This window comes from Leucoraja erinacea, chromosome 16 (genome assembly GCF_028641065.1).
Source record: "Leucoraja erinacea ecotype New England chromosome 16, Leri_hhj_1, whole genome shotgun sequence".
NCBI lineage: Eukaryota > Metazoa > Chordata > Chondrichthyes > Rajiformes > Rajidae > Leucoraja > Leucoraja erinaceus.
This window is the reverse complement of record NC_073392.1, coordinates 44,335,898-44,355,981: the sequence shown is the minus strand read 5'-3', so window position 1 is coordinate 44,355,981 and position 20,084 is coordinate 44,335,898. Positions and strand designations below refer to the sequence as shown.

The following is a 20,084-nucleotide window of genomic DNA, read 5'->3' as shown; positions in this document are numbered from 1 at the left end:
CCCTATCTACATGAGATTCCACTTTCAGGGAACTGTGCACAGTTATTCCCAGATCCCTCTGTTCACCTGCATTCTTCAATTCCCTACCATTTACCATGTACGTCCTATTTTGATTTGTCTTGCCAAGATGTAGCACCTCACACTTATCAGCATTAAACTCCATCTGCCATCTTTCAGTCCACTCTTCCAACTGGCATAAATCTCTCTGTAGACTTTGAAAATCTACTTCATTATCCACAACCCCTCCTATCTTAGTATCATCTGCATACTTACTAATCCAATTTACCACACCATCATCCAGATCATTGATGTACATGACAAACAACAGTGGACCCAACACAGATCCCTGTGGCACCCCACCAGTCACTGGCCTCCAACCTGACAAACAACCATCCACCATTACTCTCTGGCATCTCCCATTCAGCCACTGTTGAATCCATCTTGCTACTCCACCATTAATACCCAACCATTGAACCTTCTTAACCAACCTTCCATGAGGAACCATGTCAAAGGCCTTACTGAAGTCCATATAGACAACATCCACTGCTTTACCCTCATCAATTTCCCGAGTAACCTCTTCAAAAAATTCAAGAAGATTAGTCAAACATGACCTTCCAGGCATAAATCCATGTTGACTGTTCCTAATCAGACCCTGTTTATCCAGATGCTTATATATATTATCTCTAAGTATCCTTTCAATTAATTTGCCCACCACTGACGTCACACTAACAGGTCTATAATTGCTAGGTTTACTCTTGGACCCCTTTTTAAACAATGGAACAACATGCGCAGTACACCAATCCTCCGGCACTATTCCTGTTTCTAATGACATTTGAAATATTTCTGTCATAGCCCTACACTAACTTCCCTCAATGTCCTAGGGAATATCCTGTCCGGAGCTGGAGACTTATCCACTTTTATATTTCTCAAAATTGTTATATGGTTTAAGAACTCAAATACAAATAATATTGTGATTTATCATTCATAAGTTATGAATGATAACATAGAAACATAGAAACATAGAAATTAGGTGCAGGAGTAGGCCATTCGGCCCTTCGAGCCTGCACCGCCATTCAATATGATCATGGCTGATCATCCAACTCAGTATCCTGTACCTGCCTTCTCTCCATACCCACTGATCTCTTTAGCCACAAGGGCCACATCTAACTCCCTCTTAAATATAGCCAATGAACTGGCCTCAACTACCCTCTGTGGCAGAGAGTTCCAGAGATTCACCACTCTCTGTGTGAAAAACGTTTTTCTCATCTCGGTTTTAAAGGATTTCCCCCTTATCCTTAAGTTGTGACCCCTTGTCCTGGACTTCCCCAACATCGGGAACAATCTTCCTGCATCTAGCCTGTCCAACCCCTTAAGAATTTTGTAAGTTTCTATAAGATCCCCTCTCAATCTCCTAAATTCTAGAGAGTATAAACCAAGTCTATCTAGTCTTTCTTCATAAGACAGTCCTGACATCCCAGGAATCAGTCTGGTGAACCTTCTCTGCACTGCCGCTATGGCAATAATGTCCTTCCTCAGATTTGGAGACCAAAACTGTACGCAATACTCCAGGTGTGGTCTCACCAAGACCCTGTACAACTGCAGTAGAACGTCCCTGCTCCTATACTCAAATCCTTTTGCTATGAAAGCTAACATACCATTCGCTTTCTTCACTGCCTGCTGCACCTGCATGCCTACTTTCAATGACTGGTGTACTATGACACCCAGGTCTCGCTGCATCTCCCCTTTTCCTAATCGGCCACCATTTAGATAATAGTCTGCTTTCCTGTTTTTGCCACCAAAATGGATAACCTCACATTTATCCACATTATATTGCATCTGCCAAACATTTGCCCACTTACCCAGCCTATCCAAGTGACCTTGCAGCCTCCTAGCATCCTCCTCACAGCTAACACTGCCCCCCAGCTTAGTGTCATCCGCAAACTTGGAGATATTGCCTTCAATTCCCTCATCCAGTTCATAGCCTTAAGTTAAGTTAGGAGCAGAATTTGGCTATTCGGCCCCTCAAGTTTCTTCTACCATTCAATCATGGCTGATCTGTCTGTCCCTCTCAACCCCTTTCTCCTGCCTTCTCCCCATAACCCCTGACATCCAAACTAGTCATCATTCTGCAAAGGTTGACGTAGAATCAAAAGAAAAAAGTTAAATGTGTCATGAAAGCAATTAAATTAAACATCTCGCTAGAATTTAAAAGATTGAGGGGGGATCTTATAGAAACTTACAAAATTCTTAAGGGGTTGGACAGGCTAGATGCAGGAAGATTGTTCCCGATGTTGGGGAAGTCCAGAAGAAGGGGTCACAGTTTAAGGATAAGGGGGAAATCTTTTAGGACCAAGATGAGAAAAACATTTTTCACACAGAGAGTGGTGAATGTGTGGAATTCTCTACCGCAGAAGGTAGTTGAGGCCAGTTCATTGGTTATATTTAAGAGGAAGTTAGATGTGGCCCTTGTGGCTAAAGGGATCAGGGGGTATGGAGAGAAGGCAGATACAGGATACTGAATTGGATGATCAGCCATGATCATATTGAATGGCGGTGCAGGCTAGAAGGGCCGAATGGCCTACTCCTGCACCTGTAGTCTATGTTTCTATGTTTTATCACACTGAAAAAAGAGCAATTAATTAACATTCAACCCAAACTCGCCCACTCGATTGGTCTATAATCAGTACCAGGAAATAGAGAAAACCTTTAAACATCGAACAGCGATGTTCACAGTGTAAATTTGTTAGTTTCATGCCATCGACAAATAATTCATGTCGAACAAGTATGACTCAGGAATCAATGTTAAAAACAATAGCCCATGATCATTTCCCAGAGTTTAGTTGAATACGAAAAACATTTTATAGCTATGAAGAATGAGCTATGAATCCAATCCAATACCTCTAGGAAAATTTAAATGATATTAAAATACCATTACATCCTTGAGTCACAAACCCAGTTACCCATCACCCGTGAAGCACAGGAGGTAAAATGTTACTGTACGTACGATGGCAGGATCCATTGTAAGTGCGTCGCACTGAGATCCTACACGTGGAGGCTCCAAGAGGCTGTTGATGCCATACGCAATTCCCCCATCAAATTCCAGATGCCGTTGAACAATCTGCGCGCTTCCATCATTCACAATCAAATCCCCCTGTCAAAGATAGTACAGTAAGAACCACACCTTGTGCAGTGGACAATAACGCCATCATTCAGAGCGTTCATGAGCCAGTGCTCCTGCTTTCCAACTTATATTGAACTATCTCTCAATATCTCTCCGTCACCAACCCTTCCCTTGCTCCATACTTTCTCAAACCCTTTCCAGAATTGACGGCAGCAGTAGAATTACTGCCTTTCAGTGCCGGTTCGATCCCGACTACGGGTGCTGTCTGTACCGGGTTTGTACGATCTCCCCGTGACCTCATAGGTTTTCTCCGAGATCTTTGGTTTCCTCCCACACTCCTAAGACGTACAGGTTTGGACTGGTATAAAATGTAAATTGTCCCTAGAGTGAGTAGGATAGTGTTAATGTCCAGGGGATGGGTGGTCGGCACAGACTCGGTGGGCCGAAGGGCCCGTTTCCGCACTGTATCTGTAAACTAAACTAAATTTTCAGTTCTTTTATTATTATCTCAGCATCTAAAATAAATAAGTACCAGCTTAAAAAACAAAGTAAACATTTCAAGTCAATATCTATCTATTCTATTAATATATAAAACTCTCGTGCCATCCGACCGGCTGCCGTCCGCTGCCTTTCTGCCTTTTGATTCGTTGACAGCTGCTCCTTCCTATCAGCTTCCAACACACTTCGAAACAAAGTTGCAAGACAGGAACACTCTGAACTTTTCACTGCTGCAGCAGGCAGGGGAGGTGCAATTGGAATTTTTTTTTCAATCCACTGCTGAGGGAGGTAGGGGAGTGCTGGAATCTTACATTTGGGGATGGCTTCAGTTCCGTTGGAGGAGACGGGTGCATGGTGGAATATTGGGTTGGGGGATCACACCATTGGGGGAGCAGACCCAACGGGTCTGCACTTGGTCTAGTTAAATATATTTTTAAAGCATTAAATGAGGACGAAAGGCTCAGTTTGTGTGACAGGTTACATTGGGCGATCTTGTGACCTCTATGATGTGGCCTTCCTGTTTTCTGTTTGTTCTTTGCTGCAAGGCATAGTTCCAAAGGATGGTTCATCTGGCAGCTGCGGGAACGCCAACCTCTCTGAGAAGCCAAACACTTTCAGCAATTCTCACAGATAGATAACCAAGAGGGAAAGTGCATAATTCTTATTAAATATTCCAAACATTGTACAAGGACCACATGATGGTTGTAACACACATACAAGATTAAAATACAAAGTGTGGAAGGAACTCAGTGGGTCAGGCAGCATCTGTGAAGGGATTAAACGGGTCAAAACCCTGCTTCAGTCTGAAGAAGAGTCCCAACCTGAAGAAAAGTCACCTGTCCATTCCCTCGCCAGGTGCTGCCTGACCTGCTGAGTTCCTCCAGTACTTTGTGTTTGGCTCAGGATTCCAGCATCTGCGGTTTCTTATATTTTCACACAAGATCAAGAATGAATGGAAAATGATTATAAAAAAGATTTAAAAAAATATGGAAGGAAATTACAATCCAACTTCAGAAAATTGATGATTTGGGTTTGGAAAATTTGCTGAGCAATAATTACGATCATGCAATAACATGAATATTGACCCCTCTAATGCCAAGTAACTCCTGCATTCCCCCTCACCTCTCAATTGGTGTATAAAAATCAAAAATCAAAAATACAGGGGAATTCAACAACATTTGATTACAAATTATCATTAATATTCAGACGAAAGAAATTCCAGCAGTAAATACTAGGAACATTAACAATGTAACTCCAAATGTGACCATGGACTACATGGGTTTATTAAAAGGCAATTCAAATCTCTGGTTAGCAAGTTTTCTCATTAATGATTCCCTTGTGGAACTTGCTGCCCTTTGTTCCCGGAAGTAAACCGTCACGCAACAGAGGGAACCTCCTTGGTCGTGACTGACCATCAGAAAGAAGCACAATGCTGGAATATTTTACATTTATAGGGACTTTGTCGAGGATTGGTCTAGGTTGCAATTTGGAAAACTATTTAACATTCACAGCACTCACTTCTCCAAGTTCGATAAAAAAAAAATGATGTGTTGCACAAAACTTACAATCATGGTACGGCTGCAACTGACTAAAACCACTGATCCTTGCATTGTCCTCTTGGCATTATTGAGCGGAAGGTCTGCGGCTAACGTCTGCAGGGGAACAACAATGCACAATCATTTCAAAGCAACTGTATTCAAAATGTTTATGAAATGTAGTGGCTTCTTTTGGACAATAGAGGGGGGACTGAGAGTGTTTCTAATTCAGTGAAGACCACTTTCCCCATGTAATTTTCAACACACACTAGGATCAGTCTACACAGAATAACTGCACTTGGTGACATCCTTTCTTCAGGAGATTAGAATGAATAGATAGAAAGGAGAGATAAAATAAATGTTGTTCCTCATGAAACAAGGATATTGCACATTCTCGAGCTCCAGTGGTTTCTCAGCTCAGAGCTTGCTTAGAAACAGAGATACCACAGTATATAAAGAATGATAATTTGTAGGGAATGGGAATTGAGAACAGAGAAGGAAGGATTTGTCTAATTGATGCTTGTGTGGATAAAGAATATAAACATGAAACTTAACTATATGTTAACCAGCCTTTGTAGTGATAATGGCAACACAGAACGGGACTCTGATGCGTGGCTACTGCAGGATGTGGGAGCATTGAGCAACAGATGCTGGCTTGAACAAACACATCTGCAGGAAGCCTCTCCAACTAAAACGACTGAAACACAGGATTTCAGAACTTGGAACTGGAGCCAATCCGACAATTGAGGGAATGCCAAAGCTTTATGGAGGAAGAGTTTCAGTGGGTAACCACACCAATACGAATAAGGAACCTCTAGTGGTGCAGAAAGGAATGATCACTCTCCAACAAGGGCCTCTGGGAGCTGACGTTTAAAGGATAGACTTTTTCCATTTCCATGCTCTCAAAATGTCTCAATATTGTGAAAGCCCATGTCAAGATACTTCTTTCTGAAGAAAGGTCCTATCCCAAACTGTCTGAAGAAGGGTCTCGACCCAAAACGTTGCCTTTCTCCTTCACTCCATTGATGCTGCCTCACCCGCTGAGTTTCTCCAGCATTTTTGTCCACCTTCGATTTTCTAGCATCTGCAGTTCCTTCTTAAACCCAAACTGTCACCCATCCATATTCTCTCGAGATGCTGCCTTACCTGCGGAGCTACTCCAGCACTCTGTGACTTCTTGTGTAAACCAGCATCTGCAGTTCCTGGTTTCTGATCTGGATGAGGGAATTGAAGGCAATATCTCCAAGTTTGCGGATGACACTAAGCTGGGGGGCAGTGTTGGGGGGCAGGAGGATGCTAGGAGACTGCAAGGTGACTTGGATATAGGCTGGGTGAGTGGGCAAATGTTTGGCAGATGCAGTATAATGTGGATAAATGTGAGGTTATCCATTTGGTGGCAAAAACGGGGAAGCAAACTATTATCTAAATGGTGGCCGATTGGGAAAGGGGGAGATGCAGCGAGACCTGGGTGTCATGGTACACCAGTCCTTGAAGGTAGGCATGCAGGTGCAGCAGGCAGTGAAGAAAGCGAATGGTATGTTAGCTTTCATTGCAAAAGGATTTGAGTATAGGAGCAGAGAGGTTCTACTGCAGTTGTACAGAGTCTTGGTGAGACCACACCTGGAGTCTTGCGTACAGTTTTGGTCTCAAAATCTGAGGAAGGACATTATTGCCATAGAGGGAGAGCAGGGAAGGTTCACCAGACTGATTACTGGGATGTCAGGACTGTCTTATGAAGAAAAACTGGATAGACTTGGTTTATACTCTCTAGAATTTAGGAGATTGAGAGGGGATCTTATAGAAACTTACAAAATTCTTAAGGGGTTGGACAGACTAGATGCAGGAAGATTGTTCCCGATGTTAGGGAAGTCCAGGACAAGGGGTCACAGCTTAAGGATAAGGGGGAAATCCTTTTAAACCGAGATGAGAAGAACTTTTTTCACACAGAGAGTGGTGAATCTCTGGAACTCTCTGCCACAGAGGGTAGTTGAGGCCAGTTCATTGGCTATATTTAAGAAGGAGTTAGATGTGGCCCTTGTGGCTAAGGGGATCAGGGGGTATGGAGAGAAGGCAGGTAGGTACGGGATACTGAGTTGGATGATCAGCCATGATCATATTGAATGGGGGTGCAGGCTCGAAGGGCCAAATGGCCTACTCCTGCACCTAATTTCTATGTTTCTATGTTTCTATATTCTTTGTTCCAATTCTTCCATTCTCCTTATAAAGGTCCTATCTTTGCTCATAGTCTTTCTCTCTCTCCTGGTGCAGTGCCAAGATGAGGCACAATATCTTCACTTGTCTCAGCACAATAGGCTACCCAGAGGTCAATGGCTTTGAGATTTGTTCTCATGAAAAATAAATCAATGCCATGCAGTTGCACATTAGTCCAGAGTAATATTGGACACATCCCAGGGCTTCTTAGTGGCTAGTGGGAATTTCAATGGCTGACTTTCCAGGGCATTTTGAAACTAAACACATGGCAATCAGTAGAACTACCAGTTGATATTCACACAGTTCACCAACCAAAGGCATATTTCTTTGTTGCAAAATCCAGTGTCAACAATCTTCTGCTTCTATTTATAAACATTAACATGAATTTTAAATAATGTTATCAACTCATCTTGCCGTCTTGAGGAATATGTGTTTGCAAACCTAGTCTTTCTCTACATTTGTAGTTATCAAGTCTTGATTATTGATGGGATCTGGTCCTTACAAACTTCATTACACCGCACTCTTTCTGCTATGATTCTGCTCATTTTGTTATCTCATGATAACATGAAACTTTTCATGACTTCACCATCATCTATTAGCTTTGAGAACTTTCTTATTACCTGCCAAATTCATTAAACCTCCTCCATTTTCCCAAATTATTAAAAAAAAAAAATTACATAAAGTAACCAGCCCAAAACTAACTCTTGGAATATTGGCATTGCAAACTTCTTCCCAGTCTGAGAAATATCCTTCATCAATATTACTAATTGAAACTTCCTACCACAACAGTAATTCTCCTAACCAATAAAAGAGGAGAGATTCCAGATTACTCCCAGAGGAAGTGCCTCAACAGGGAAAAATGAAGAAATCAGGATGTGTAAAGGAGCATCTAGAATAGATCACAACCAGGAGAGAGGCAACTTACTGGCAACAAAATGGATAACGAGGAAGTAAATAGTCAAATAACTTAGAAAACAGGGGTACAAGCGGATAAAGGGCAAGTGTGGAAACAGATGCTGGGAATATGCAAATAAAATGGCAAAAGTGACAAACTGATATAAGGAATAAAGAAATAAAGGTGGAAAGTAAATACAATTAATTATTCACAGTAGCAAAATGCAAACGTAAAAAAAATTCCACAAGAGAAATGCTTGTGCAAAGATGGTTAATAATCATTCTGATTATGAAAATAAATCAGATAATTATCATTCTGAACATAACAATCAATGGGGGATATAAAATGGTGAAATTAATGATTATTAGGAATAGGTTAGCTGGTTGAAGGACAGGAGGCTAAGAAGCATAATGCGGACATACTCTGGAGGATCACCTACATGGAGAGTAAATACCAACAGACTGAGCGACTGTTCCTCTGTATTGTTATTTCAGTGGCGTTTTATGTAAATCCTTGAGCTCCAGGGGGTGCAGCATGAATGAATCGGCCCTCTTATATACAGATGATTATTACCTTTGGGTACAGATTTATAAGCCGCAAGTTCCATTGCGGGAAGAAACCTGCCTTAAAATTACCCAAGACTTTTTTAATTACAGGACTCAGTAGGAAAAGATTGGCCAGCAGGAGGGGATTTCAGATGTAGAAGAATCAAAAGTAAAAAACGCATCATGGACATTTCTAATTAGGAGCAATTTGCTCTTCTGCCCAATATACTCTAGATCTAGGAGTTGCTGAAGTCTGAAACATAGTTCACATTTAATTTTTAGTCTAAATTTCAGCAGATCTTTCGCTGAGCTCCTAGCGTGAATCGTGTTGAAGGTGGCAGACAGCCTGGGGATTATGCTCAAATGCCAGCTCGTGAATAGTTTCTATGCACCATTTTGGAGGCTTCTCTATTCCTAAAACATGGTTGGTATCCCAGTGGTGAGTTCTGTGTTTGATCCTGCCAGTATATGTGGAGAGGAAGGTGCCTCCCTATGTAAAGGTGCACTCTAGAAATTGATCACATGCCCCATGATGCGATGGATGAGAGAGGAAATGCATTCTAGAGGCATCTGAGATTCAGAAGATCTCATTCCAGTTGGCCAGCCCAAGGCAGACTTCGGAATACCTCTCATTTCATAGATATGTGGGAGGCCACACAACAATCCCAAACACTCCCAAGCAAAGATCCTATAGCGAGCAAGATGGTCCACTCAACGAAAAAGACGTAGTACGGTCATGGGCAGATTCATGGGTAATTTTCGGCCCCATTTCCGTAACCGGTTTCCGTCTCCGCAGCAAAGATTCCATAGGATAATAGTGCAGAGACGGAAGGCGGTTACGGAAACATCCTCGTGAAAATTAATTTGGTAAAAATCTTCTCCTCATTTTCAGAAATTTAATTTATTAACACAAACTGTTCCCCTGCAATGTTGATTACACTGCGAGTCGGTTCAGGTCGGGTCCGGTTACAGAAATGGATGAAAATAAGGCCCACGTTCCGTTCCGTTCCGTTGCGTACTACACGTCAGCCCATTGCATTTAGCAGGAGTGGTCTATCTTGCTCCGCTATAGGATCTTTGCTCCCAAGCACAGGCAACATGGTGTGATCTACTGCGTACCTTTAGATGGGGTAACCCCTTCCACCACACACATACAGTGGCAGGATCAAAAACAGACCTCAGCATTGGGCAAATTCAACACAGCCTGAGCAGGGAAATGACATAGAAACATAGAAATTAGGTGCAGGAGTAGGCCATTCGGCCCTTCGAGCCTGCACCGCCATTCAATATGATCATGGCTGATCATCCAACTCAGTATCCCGTACATGCCTTCTCTCCATACCCCATGATCCCCTTAGCCACAAGGGCCACATCTAACTCCCTCTTAAATATAGCCAATGAACTGGCCTCAACTACCCTCTGTGGCAGAGAGTTCCAGAGATTCACCACTCTCTGTGTGAAAAAAGTTCTTTTCATCTCGGTTTTAAAGGATTTCCCCCTTATCCTTAAGCTGTGACCCCTTGTCCTGGACTTCCCCAACATCGGGAACAATCTTCCTGCATCTAGCCTGTCCAACCCCTTAAGAACTTTGTAAGTTTCTGTAAGATCCCCTCTCAATCTCCTAAATTCTAGAGTATAAACCAAGTCTATCCAGTCTTTCTTCATAAGACAGTCCTGACATCCCAGGAATCAGTCTGGTGAACCGTCTCTGCACTCCCTCTATGGCAATAATGTCCTTCCTCAGAGTTGGAGACCAAAACTGTACGCAATACTCCAGGTGTGGTCTCACCAAGACTGTTGACATCTGGCCCCAACCAATAGATATGTAATTTGAATGATGGTAACATTTTCTACTTTGACTAATGTGGTTTGGTCTATCAACATCAGGGGAGAGACAGTGTTAAGGACCATTCTGTTTTGCCAAGAGATCATTGATCTGAGATGTGAATGTGGTTTTCCTCTCTGCGCTCTGCATTCTCAACAAGATGTTTATATTTCATGTTTCCAGCAACCAGAATATTTTGCTTTCATTGTATTTCGACCAACAATAACTTTCAAACAGCTGATGTTAAACAGACCTCAAGAACAAATCTGTGTAAAGCTGATGATAACTTTACAAGAGTCAGCATTTCTGAACAGTTCGCCCGTCTGGACAAGATGCACAATTTGCAGATGAATGTGCAGGGAAAGGATTGAGATGGATCATGTGCAGGCAAATTAGTTTAGTTTATCAAAGCATCAAGTTCAGCACCGATATTGTAGACCGAAGGGCCAGCTCCCGTTCTGCAGGTTCTATACACATTCACAGACTTTAAATACCTTTGAATCTCTGATCATGTGGAATTTTAAGTATGCCACAAGATTGTGTCTGTTCTTTTTATTAAAAAGCCAATCCTTCCTCTCTTTCGGAAGAGAATTAAATGCTTCATCTGTTGGCCACATCATAGTGAATGGTTTGTGAATTGGGTCTTCTATTAGAGGGAGAAGATTTGTTTCCTGAGAAAAATAAACATTTAACGGTTAGTTTTCTGTAACGGGAACATTAAAATACAATATAAAACTTCAAATAAACATTTGAAGAGGAATCCCTTCAACATTAAAAAAAATCCTGCTGCAAATAGTGTCTCCACTTATTCCTGTGAGTGGCCATGAATGTTATGTTTCAATGAGCTGTACTCTCCAAAGTCTAATTGTATAACTGTGTAACTAAATACCTCCTATTGGAACCCCCTGATAGTATGAAACCTGTCCATTTCACACCCCATCTGCAATGTTTTAATATTGACAGAAAACACTCTCCAGAGACAAAACCAGATATGAATTATTGTGATGTTTTTATTTTACATATAGATTAAAAACAGGTTTCATCTCAAGTCAACTAACAGCAGTTCTCCCTTTGTGAACAATAACAGTTTGGCTTAGAGCACATGATATTATTCTCTGCATCCTTGGCCAGCTAACAGCACCAAGGACCTACATGGATGCAATGGACCAAATGACCCTCTCTGTGGTAACTATTGTACGATCCTCTAAGGGGGACTGAACTGAATCTTATTGGTGTGCTTTCTCAGAAGATCTCAACAACTGGGCTTCCAATGTAAGTAAAAACAGCAAATGTTGAAAATGCTCAGCAGGTCTATAAGACCATAAGGTTATAATACATAGGAGCAGAATTAGGCCATTTGGCTCATAAAGTCTGCTCCACCATTCGATCATGGCTGATCTATCTTTTGCTCTCCACCCCATTCTTCTGCCTTCTCCCCATGACCTTTGACACCCTTACCAATCAAGAACCTATCAACCTCTACTTTAAAAACACCTAATAACCATATAACAATTACAGCACGGAAACAGGCCATCTCGGCCCTACAAGTCCGTGCCGAACAACTTTTTTTCCCTTAGTCCCACCTGCCTGCACTCATACTATAACCCTCCATTCCCTTCTCATCCATATGCCTATCCAATTTATTTTTAAATGATACCAATGAACCTGCCTCCACCACTTCCACTGGAAGCTCATTCCACACCGCTACCACTCTCTGAGTAAAGAAGTTCCCCCTCATATTGCCCCTAAACTTCTGTCCCTTAATTCTGAAGTCATGTCCTCTCGTTTGAATCTTCCCTGTTCTCAAAGGAAAAAGCTTGTCCACATCAACTCTATCTATCCCTCTCATCATTTTAAAGACCTCTATCAAATCCCCCCTTAACCTTCTGCGCTCCAGAGAATAAAGACCTAACTTATTCAACCTATCTCTGTAACCTAATGACTGGCCTCCAAAGCAGTCTGTGGCAATACATTCCAGACTTGCCACCTTCTGGCTAAAGATGGAGGGCCTCGACCCGAAACGTCGCCTATTCCTTAGCTCCATAGATGCTGCCTCACCCGCTGAGTTTCTCCAGCATTTTTGTCTACCCTCTGGCTAAAGTAATTCCTCCTCATCTTCATTCTAATGGTACATCCTTTTACTCTGAGGCTGTGCTCTAACTAGGCCTATTATTACTTGTCCGCTCTATATATGCCTTTCATTATTCAGTCAGGCACCATGAGATGGAAAGAGAAATCAAGTCAATGTTTCAGGTCAAAGAAGACTTCAAATTAATAATTTTTGATCTGAAATGTTAACTCTGCTTCTCTTTCCACGGATGCTGCCTGTCCTGGCGAGCATTGCTACCATGTTCTGTTGTTAGTTCCAGCAACTGCATTTTTGACGTGACTTTATGGAATTCCCTGCCACAGAGGGCAGTGGAGGCCAAGTCACTGGATGGATTTAAGAGAGAGTTAGATGGAGCTCTAGGGGCTAGTGGAGTCAAGGGATATGGGGAGAAGGCAGGCACGGGTTATTGATAGGGGACGATCAGCCATGATCACAATGAATGACGGTGCTGGCTCGAAGGGCCGAATGGCCTCCTCCTGCACATATTTTCTATGTTTCTATGTTTCCATGACTTTCCAACTTGTGGGTCTAGGCTCATACCAGAAATGAAGCAATTCCTAAGAGGTCCCAAGTATGCTTGCTACTGATCCCCTCTGATACGAGTCCCAGAAAATCAATCATTTCCAACTTGGATGCCTTCTCAACCTGACCCCATCATTGGGGGCTGGCTGCTGAGCGGAAAACACATCCCGTTTTTTCATTTCCATCAAGAGCAACAGAGGAAACAACTCACAATGTAGCCGAACGATCGACAAGGCATGTAACGTAGCAGGTGTAACGTAGAAACATAGGAAATTAGGTGCAGGAGTAGGCCTACGGCCCTTCGAGCCTAAGCCATTCATATGACCAAGGCTGATCATCCAACTCAGTATCCCGTACCTGCCTTCTCTCCATACCCCCTGATTGTTAGCCACAAGGGCCACATCTAACTAACTCCCTCTTAAATATGGGACAATGAACTGGCCTCAACTACCCTCGTGCAAATCACCATATTCTGAATGAGACTCCGGATATTAATTTTTTAATTCCATACACCAAATGGCCCCGACTAATTTAAACATGGCACCATTTTTATTGCATCATACTAAATTGTCCATAACAGTTGGCCTTAATTTAAACATGGCATTTTTATTGCATCATACTAAATTGTCCCATGAATTGCATTGTTTGAACCAGCCACCCCATGGAAGGTTCCCATATCTCATCCTACTACTCACATCAATCTCATCCCTACAATTTCTTCAGATGCCCAAATCGTAGATGGTAGGAACATACACCCCTCATCCCCCCCCCCCAATCTTACCCTCGTTACAATCATTCCCTGACATCTTTCACCTCTCAGACACTCAGGAACCTGGCTAAACAGGTAGCGAGGTTTCTGCTTTGGGAAGTAATGTTACAGCTGCATAATACAACATTTTGGTTTGGACAAGTTCAGAATATTTTGTGCAGTTCTCATCCTTGCCGTATTGGAAGGATGTGGAGGCTTTGGAGAGGGTGCAGAAGATGTTCACCAGGATGTTCCCGCATTGAGAGTAATGTTAAGGCTTTATAACCTACCTTAAAAAACTTGGTTTGTGCCAAGGATCGTTGGAGAAGGGATTCTGTAAAATTATCAGTTCTCCATCGTCTTTTTCCCCCACGTACATTGGAAGGATGGTTTAAAATGAGAGCAGTGGAGAGGGTGCAATTTATTTTAAGAGAGTTTGAGTATGTGCACCAGGGAAGTTCCCAAATAAGCATTTGAGCATTAGACATACACAGCAATGAATGGAGGGAAATGGAGAGGGAGATTTCAATTTAACCTCATGTGGACCTTAGTTTGAAAAACAACTATTATTTTGTGTGGCTGACTAGGAAAAGGGGGAAGATGAGACCTGGATGTCATGAACCAGTCCGTGAAGGTAGGCATGCATAGGGCATAAAGAAAGCGAATGGTATGTTAGCTTTCATTGCAAAAGGATTTGAGTAGTTCTACTTCTTTTCCCCACCTGGAGTATTGCGTACATTTTGGTCTCCTAATCTGAGGAATAGAGGGAGTGCAGAGACGTTTAAAATGATTCCTGGGAGCAGGACTGTCTTATGAAGAAAGTTTGAAAGTTTAGATTTAGGAAGAGAGGGGATCTTATAGAAACTTAAAAAATTCTTAAGGGGTAGGACAGTTGATGCAGTAAGATGCTCCCGATGTTGGGGAAGTCCAGGGGGTCACAGTTTAAGGATGAAAATCCTTTAGTGAGATGAGAAGAATGACACAGAAGAGTGGTGATCTCAGAACATCTGCCAGAGGGTAGTCAGGCCAGTGGCTATAATTAAGAGGGAAGATGGGGAATTGTGGCTAAAGGGATCAGGGGGTATGGGAGATTTCAATTGGCAGGTACGGGATACTGAGTGGATGATCAGCCATGACATTGCGGGTCGAAGGGCCGAATGGCTGTAATTTCTATGTTTCTATGCGATCATGGTCAGCATAGGACATTCTAAAAGGGCTACTGCGATGGTGTTTTGTATTCAATGTTCTACAGCAGCAGCAGCAGAACAGGAAGCTAATGAAGGTGAAGACACACCATCATTTATTTTCAACTATCCAGCCATCAGCATAGACCCAGACACTCCAGCTCCAAGAAGAGGTTAGTTTGCAGTCAGGATCTCCATACGGTCATTCACAGGGCAAAATTGTTCTGCATCCGGGGTGGAGATAGCATTCAAGGAGCAGATGCCTCAGGACAGTGAGGACTCAACAAAGTGTTACACCAATCCAACCCAACACCAACCCACCAAGAGCAGCAGCACCACCAATGTTATAAAATTGGGCTTACCTTAATCAAATTACTAAATATTTTGTATCCATTTTCACTTGCAACAGTGGTGAGACTAGACTGTAAATGAAGAAAAACAAGTTTAATTAAAAAAAATCCAAGAACAGTTTTTTAAATCATTTTTTCCCCTCATGTATAGATCTATAACACAAACTAAGCACATCTTAACATGGGCTATGTTCTGATGCACTAACTTGTATGTTCTTCCCATCAACATGTCTGATAAAGGGTTCTGACCCAAAACGTCACCTTTCCTATTTATCCAGAGATGCTGCCTGACCCACTGAGTTAATCTGGCATTTTGTGTCTATCTTTGGTGTAAACCAGCATCTGCAGTTCTGTCTTTCACAATAAACCCAGTTTACAGTTTGCCCCATGTTGTAATCAGATGGCTGGGGGGGCCAGTCTTGGAGAGGTGTTCACCTTCATGACTCAACAGGTTACAAGGACACTTTGAACCCCCTTGTGGGTCAATCCTTAATGTGGCACCAACTTTATACAGAGCACAGACCTGGAAAGATACCAGTTCTGATGGGTACCAAGAAATCTCTGAATGGTATGGAAGATGTAAGGTGTAAGGTCGTAAGTGATAGTCAGGGCATTCATATGAAGAAAGACTGGATAGACTCGGTTTGTATTCGCTAGAATTTAGAAGATTGAGGGGGGATCTTATAGAAACTTACAAAATTCTTAAGGGGTTGGACAGGCTGTATGCAGGAAGATTGTTTCCGATGTTGGGGAAGTCCAGAACAAGGGGTCACAGTTTAAGGATAAGGGGGAAGTCTTTTAGGACCGAGATGAGGAAAACATTTTTCACACAGAGTGGTGAATCTCTGGAATTCTCTGCCACAGGAGGTAGTTGAGGCCAGTTCATTGGCTATATTTAAGAGGGAGTTAGATGTGGCCCTTATGGCTAAAGGGGATCAGGGGGTATGGAGAGAAGGCAGGTACAGGATACTGAGTTGGATGATCAGCCATGATCATATTGAATGGCGGTGCAGGCTCGAAGGGCCGAATGGCCTACCCCTGCACCTATTTTCTATGTCTATGTTTCTATAGGAGCAGAATTAGGCCATTTGGCCCATCAGGTCTACTCCGCCATGCAATCATGGCTAATCTATCTCTCCCTTCTAACCCCATTCTCCTGCCTTCTCCCCATAACCCCTGACACCCGTACTAATCAAGATTTTATCTATCTCTGCCTTAAAAATATCCATTGACTTGGCCTCCCCAGACTTCTGTGGCAAAGAACTCAATAGATTCACCAACCTCTGACTAAATAAATTCCTTCTCATCTCCTTCTTAAAAGAACGTCCATTAATTCTGAGGCTATGACCTCTAGTGCTAGACTCTCCCACTAGTGGAAACATCCTCTTCACATCCACTTAATCCAAGCCTTTCAGTATTCGATAAGTTTCAATGAGCTCCCACCTCATTCTTCTATACTCCAGCAAATACAGGTCCATCAAATGCTTATCGTATGTTAACCCATTCATTCCTGGGATTATTCTTGTTAACCTCCTCTGGACCTTCTCCCGAGCCAGCTTTCCTCAGATATTGGGCCGAGATTTGCTCACAATACTCCAAATGCAGCCTGACCAGCACCTTATAGAGCCTCATCATTACAACAATGTTTTTCTATTCTAGCCCTCTTGAAATAAATGCTAGCAATGTGTTTGCCTGTAGGACCACATTATTCTCTAGCCATCAGGAATGGAAACCCATCCCAGCAACATTAAACATCAACGGCAAGATACAGAATTGCTGGCCTGGCTCAGATCAACAGCAGTAGATTGCATGGTAAAGATGACATTCAAGTGCAAATATTTTCCTTCTGCCTAACTGTTTTTGGTTTCATTGGTTGGGGAATTGAGTATAAGAGTCAGGAAGTCATACTGCAGCTTTACAAAACTTTGCATTTGGAGTTCAGTTCAAGTTGCCCCATTACAGGAAGAAGGTGGACAGTGTGCAGTAGAGGTTTACCAGAATACCTGGCTTGGAGGGTATTAACCATATAACAATTACAGCACGGAAACAGGCCATCTCGGCCCTTCTAGTCCGTGCCGAACACTTACTCTCACCTAGTCCCATATACCTGCACTCAGACCAGCTCAGGTATTAGCTCTTAGGGTTTAGACTCTAGAGATACAGCACGTAAACAGGCTCTTTGGCACACCGTGTCCACGCCGACCAATGATACACTAACACTGTCCAATTGACTAGGGACTATTTACAATTTTACCGAAGCCATTCATCTTTCAAATCCGTATGTCTTTGGAGTGTGGGAGCAAACCGGAGGACCCAGAGAAAACCAATGTCGTCATAGGGGGAACGTACAAACTCCATACAGACAGCACCCATAGTCAGGTACAAACCCAAGTCCCTGGCATTGTAAGGCAGCAACTCTACCGCTGCACCACTGTGCTATAAGAAGACGTCGGACAAACTTGGATGATTTTCTCCGTAGAACATTGTTTTGGTTTTAATAAAGTAATACTTAACAATAAAAATACGACCATTTAAAAAATTATCCAAGTTTGCTACTCTGCAGCAGGTCAGGCAGCATCAGTTGAGGGAGAATCAAAGTTGAATTTTCATCAGAACCTGAAATTGTAATTGTAATCTTTTTCACAGATGCTGCCTGACCTTCAGAGAAGCAGCAGCATTTTCTGCTTTTATTTCAGGTTCTACACGGATTAACGTTTATTTCCAGGGATGAATATCGAAGTAGAAACCTACCTGAGATGATGTGGATATTTGCATGTTAGGCTTCAATTTGAATGGAACCAAAACTTTGTTGATGTAATGGATAATCCCATTTGCTGTGATGTAATTTGTTGTGATAATTTGGGCATCGCCATTCAAATAAATTACATTCTATTAAAAAAAAAACACACATACTTCAAACAATATCATATTCAGAGTAGATCAGTATTTAAATGTTCGATCTCTTTATTCTACAAAGGTGGAAAATCATTGGAAAGGAGGAATCCAGGCATTTTGTTTGCGAATGGCATGTTGGCCTTCGTAACAAGAGGAGTTGTGTATCGGAGCAAAAAAGTCCTTCTGCAGTTGTATAGAGCCCTGGTGAGACCACACCTGGAGTATTGTGTGCAGTTTTGGTCCCCTAATTTGAGGAAGGACATTCTTACTATTGAGGGAGTGCTGCGTTAATGTGTGCAAGGTTAATTCCTGGGATGGCGGGACTGTCATATGCTGAGAGAATGGAGCGGCTGGGCTTGTATACACGGGAATTTAGAAGGATGAAAGGTACAATGGTATCTGGGGGTCCTTGTTCATCAGGCAATGAAAGTAAGCATGCAGGTACAGCAGGCAGTGAAGAAAGCGAATGGCATGTTGGCCCTTATGACGAGAGGAGTTGAATAGAGGAGCAAAGAGATCCTTCTGCAGTCGTACAGGGCCCTAGTGAGACCACACCTGGGGTATTGTGTGCAAAATTGGTCCCCTAATTTGAGGAAGGACATTCTTGCTATTGAGGTAGTGCAGCGTAGGTTTACAAGGTTAATTTACGGGATGGCGGGACTGTCATATGCTGAGAGAATGGAACGGCCGGGCTAGTATACTCTGGAATTTAGAAGGATGAGAGAGGATCTTATTGAAACATATAAGATTATTAAGGGTTTGGACACGCTAGAGGCAGAAACATGTTCCCGATGTTGGGCGAGTCCAGAACCAGGGGCCACAGTTTAAGAATAAGGGGTAAGCCATTTAGAACAGAGATGAGGAAACACTTTTTCACACAGAATTGTGAGTCTGTGGAATTCTCTGCCTCAGGGTGGTGGAGGCCGGTTCACTGGATACTTACAAGAGCGAGCTAGATAGGGCTCTTAAAGATAGCGGAGTCAGATGACATGGTGATGGCAGGAACGGGGTACTGATTGGGGATGATCAGCCAGGATCACATCGAAGGGCCGAAGGGCCGAAAGGCCTACTCCTGCACCCATTGTCTATAGTCTATTGTTTCTCAGTGGGCTATGGTGGAATGGACACATCTTTTCCATCAATAACCAGACTTGCTTTTTACTAAAATGCTGGAGTAACTCAGCGGGACAGGCAGCATCTCTGGAGCGAAGGAATGAGTGACGTTTCAGGTTGAGATGTTGCAAGAGGTTCTCGACCCGAAAAGTCACCCATTCCTCCTCTGCAGAGATGCTTCCTGTCCCGCTGAGTTTGTCTTTAGTTTAAACCAGTATCTGCAGTTCCCTCATACACTTACTTTTTACGAACTGGTTCTTACTGTTTACTCCACTGTTCACTAAGTGAAATTCACTTAAATATCTGTATTACACTAAGATGTACTTGGGAATAAACATAAAATTATCTTTCAGCACAATGCAAATGATATATAATCCACCCATTTGTGTTGACATTGTCTGTGTTGCACTGTTGGATCTAAATATCACATTTAAGGTGCCACTGTAAAGAGAATAAAGGGTTAGGCAGTTCTGAATATGCCAGAAATAACCAGTGTTGCAGTGCTAATTATTTAGGTGCCGGAGTTGTCCAT

At 42.5% G+C, this 20,084-nt stretch overlaps 1 protein-coding gene across 1 annotated transcript in view; it reads right to left on the bottom strand.

Moving 5' to 3' along the window:
• The window catches only part of stab1 (stabilin 1), a 259,880-nt gene that overhangs the window by 41,057 nt on the left and 198,739 nt on the right, over nucleotides 1-20,084 (bottom strand). The window contains exons 49-53 of the mRNA XM_055647479.1: nucleotides 18,296-18,433; nucleotides 15,557-15,616; nucleotides 11,125-11,301; nucleotides 5,185-5,271; nucleotides 3,005-3,151 (exon numbers count right to left, since the gene is read on the bottom strand). Of these exons, the coding sequence (XP_055503454.1) occupies nucleotides 3,005-3,151; nucleotides 5,185-5,271; nucleotides 11,125-11,301; nucleotides 15,557-15,616; nucleotides 18,296-18,433 (609 nt within the window). The remainder of the gene's footprint in view (nucleotides 1-3,004; nucleotides 3,152-5,184; nucleotides 5,272-11,124; nucleotides 11,302-15,556; nucleotides 15,617-18,295; nucleotides 18,434-20,084) is intronic.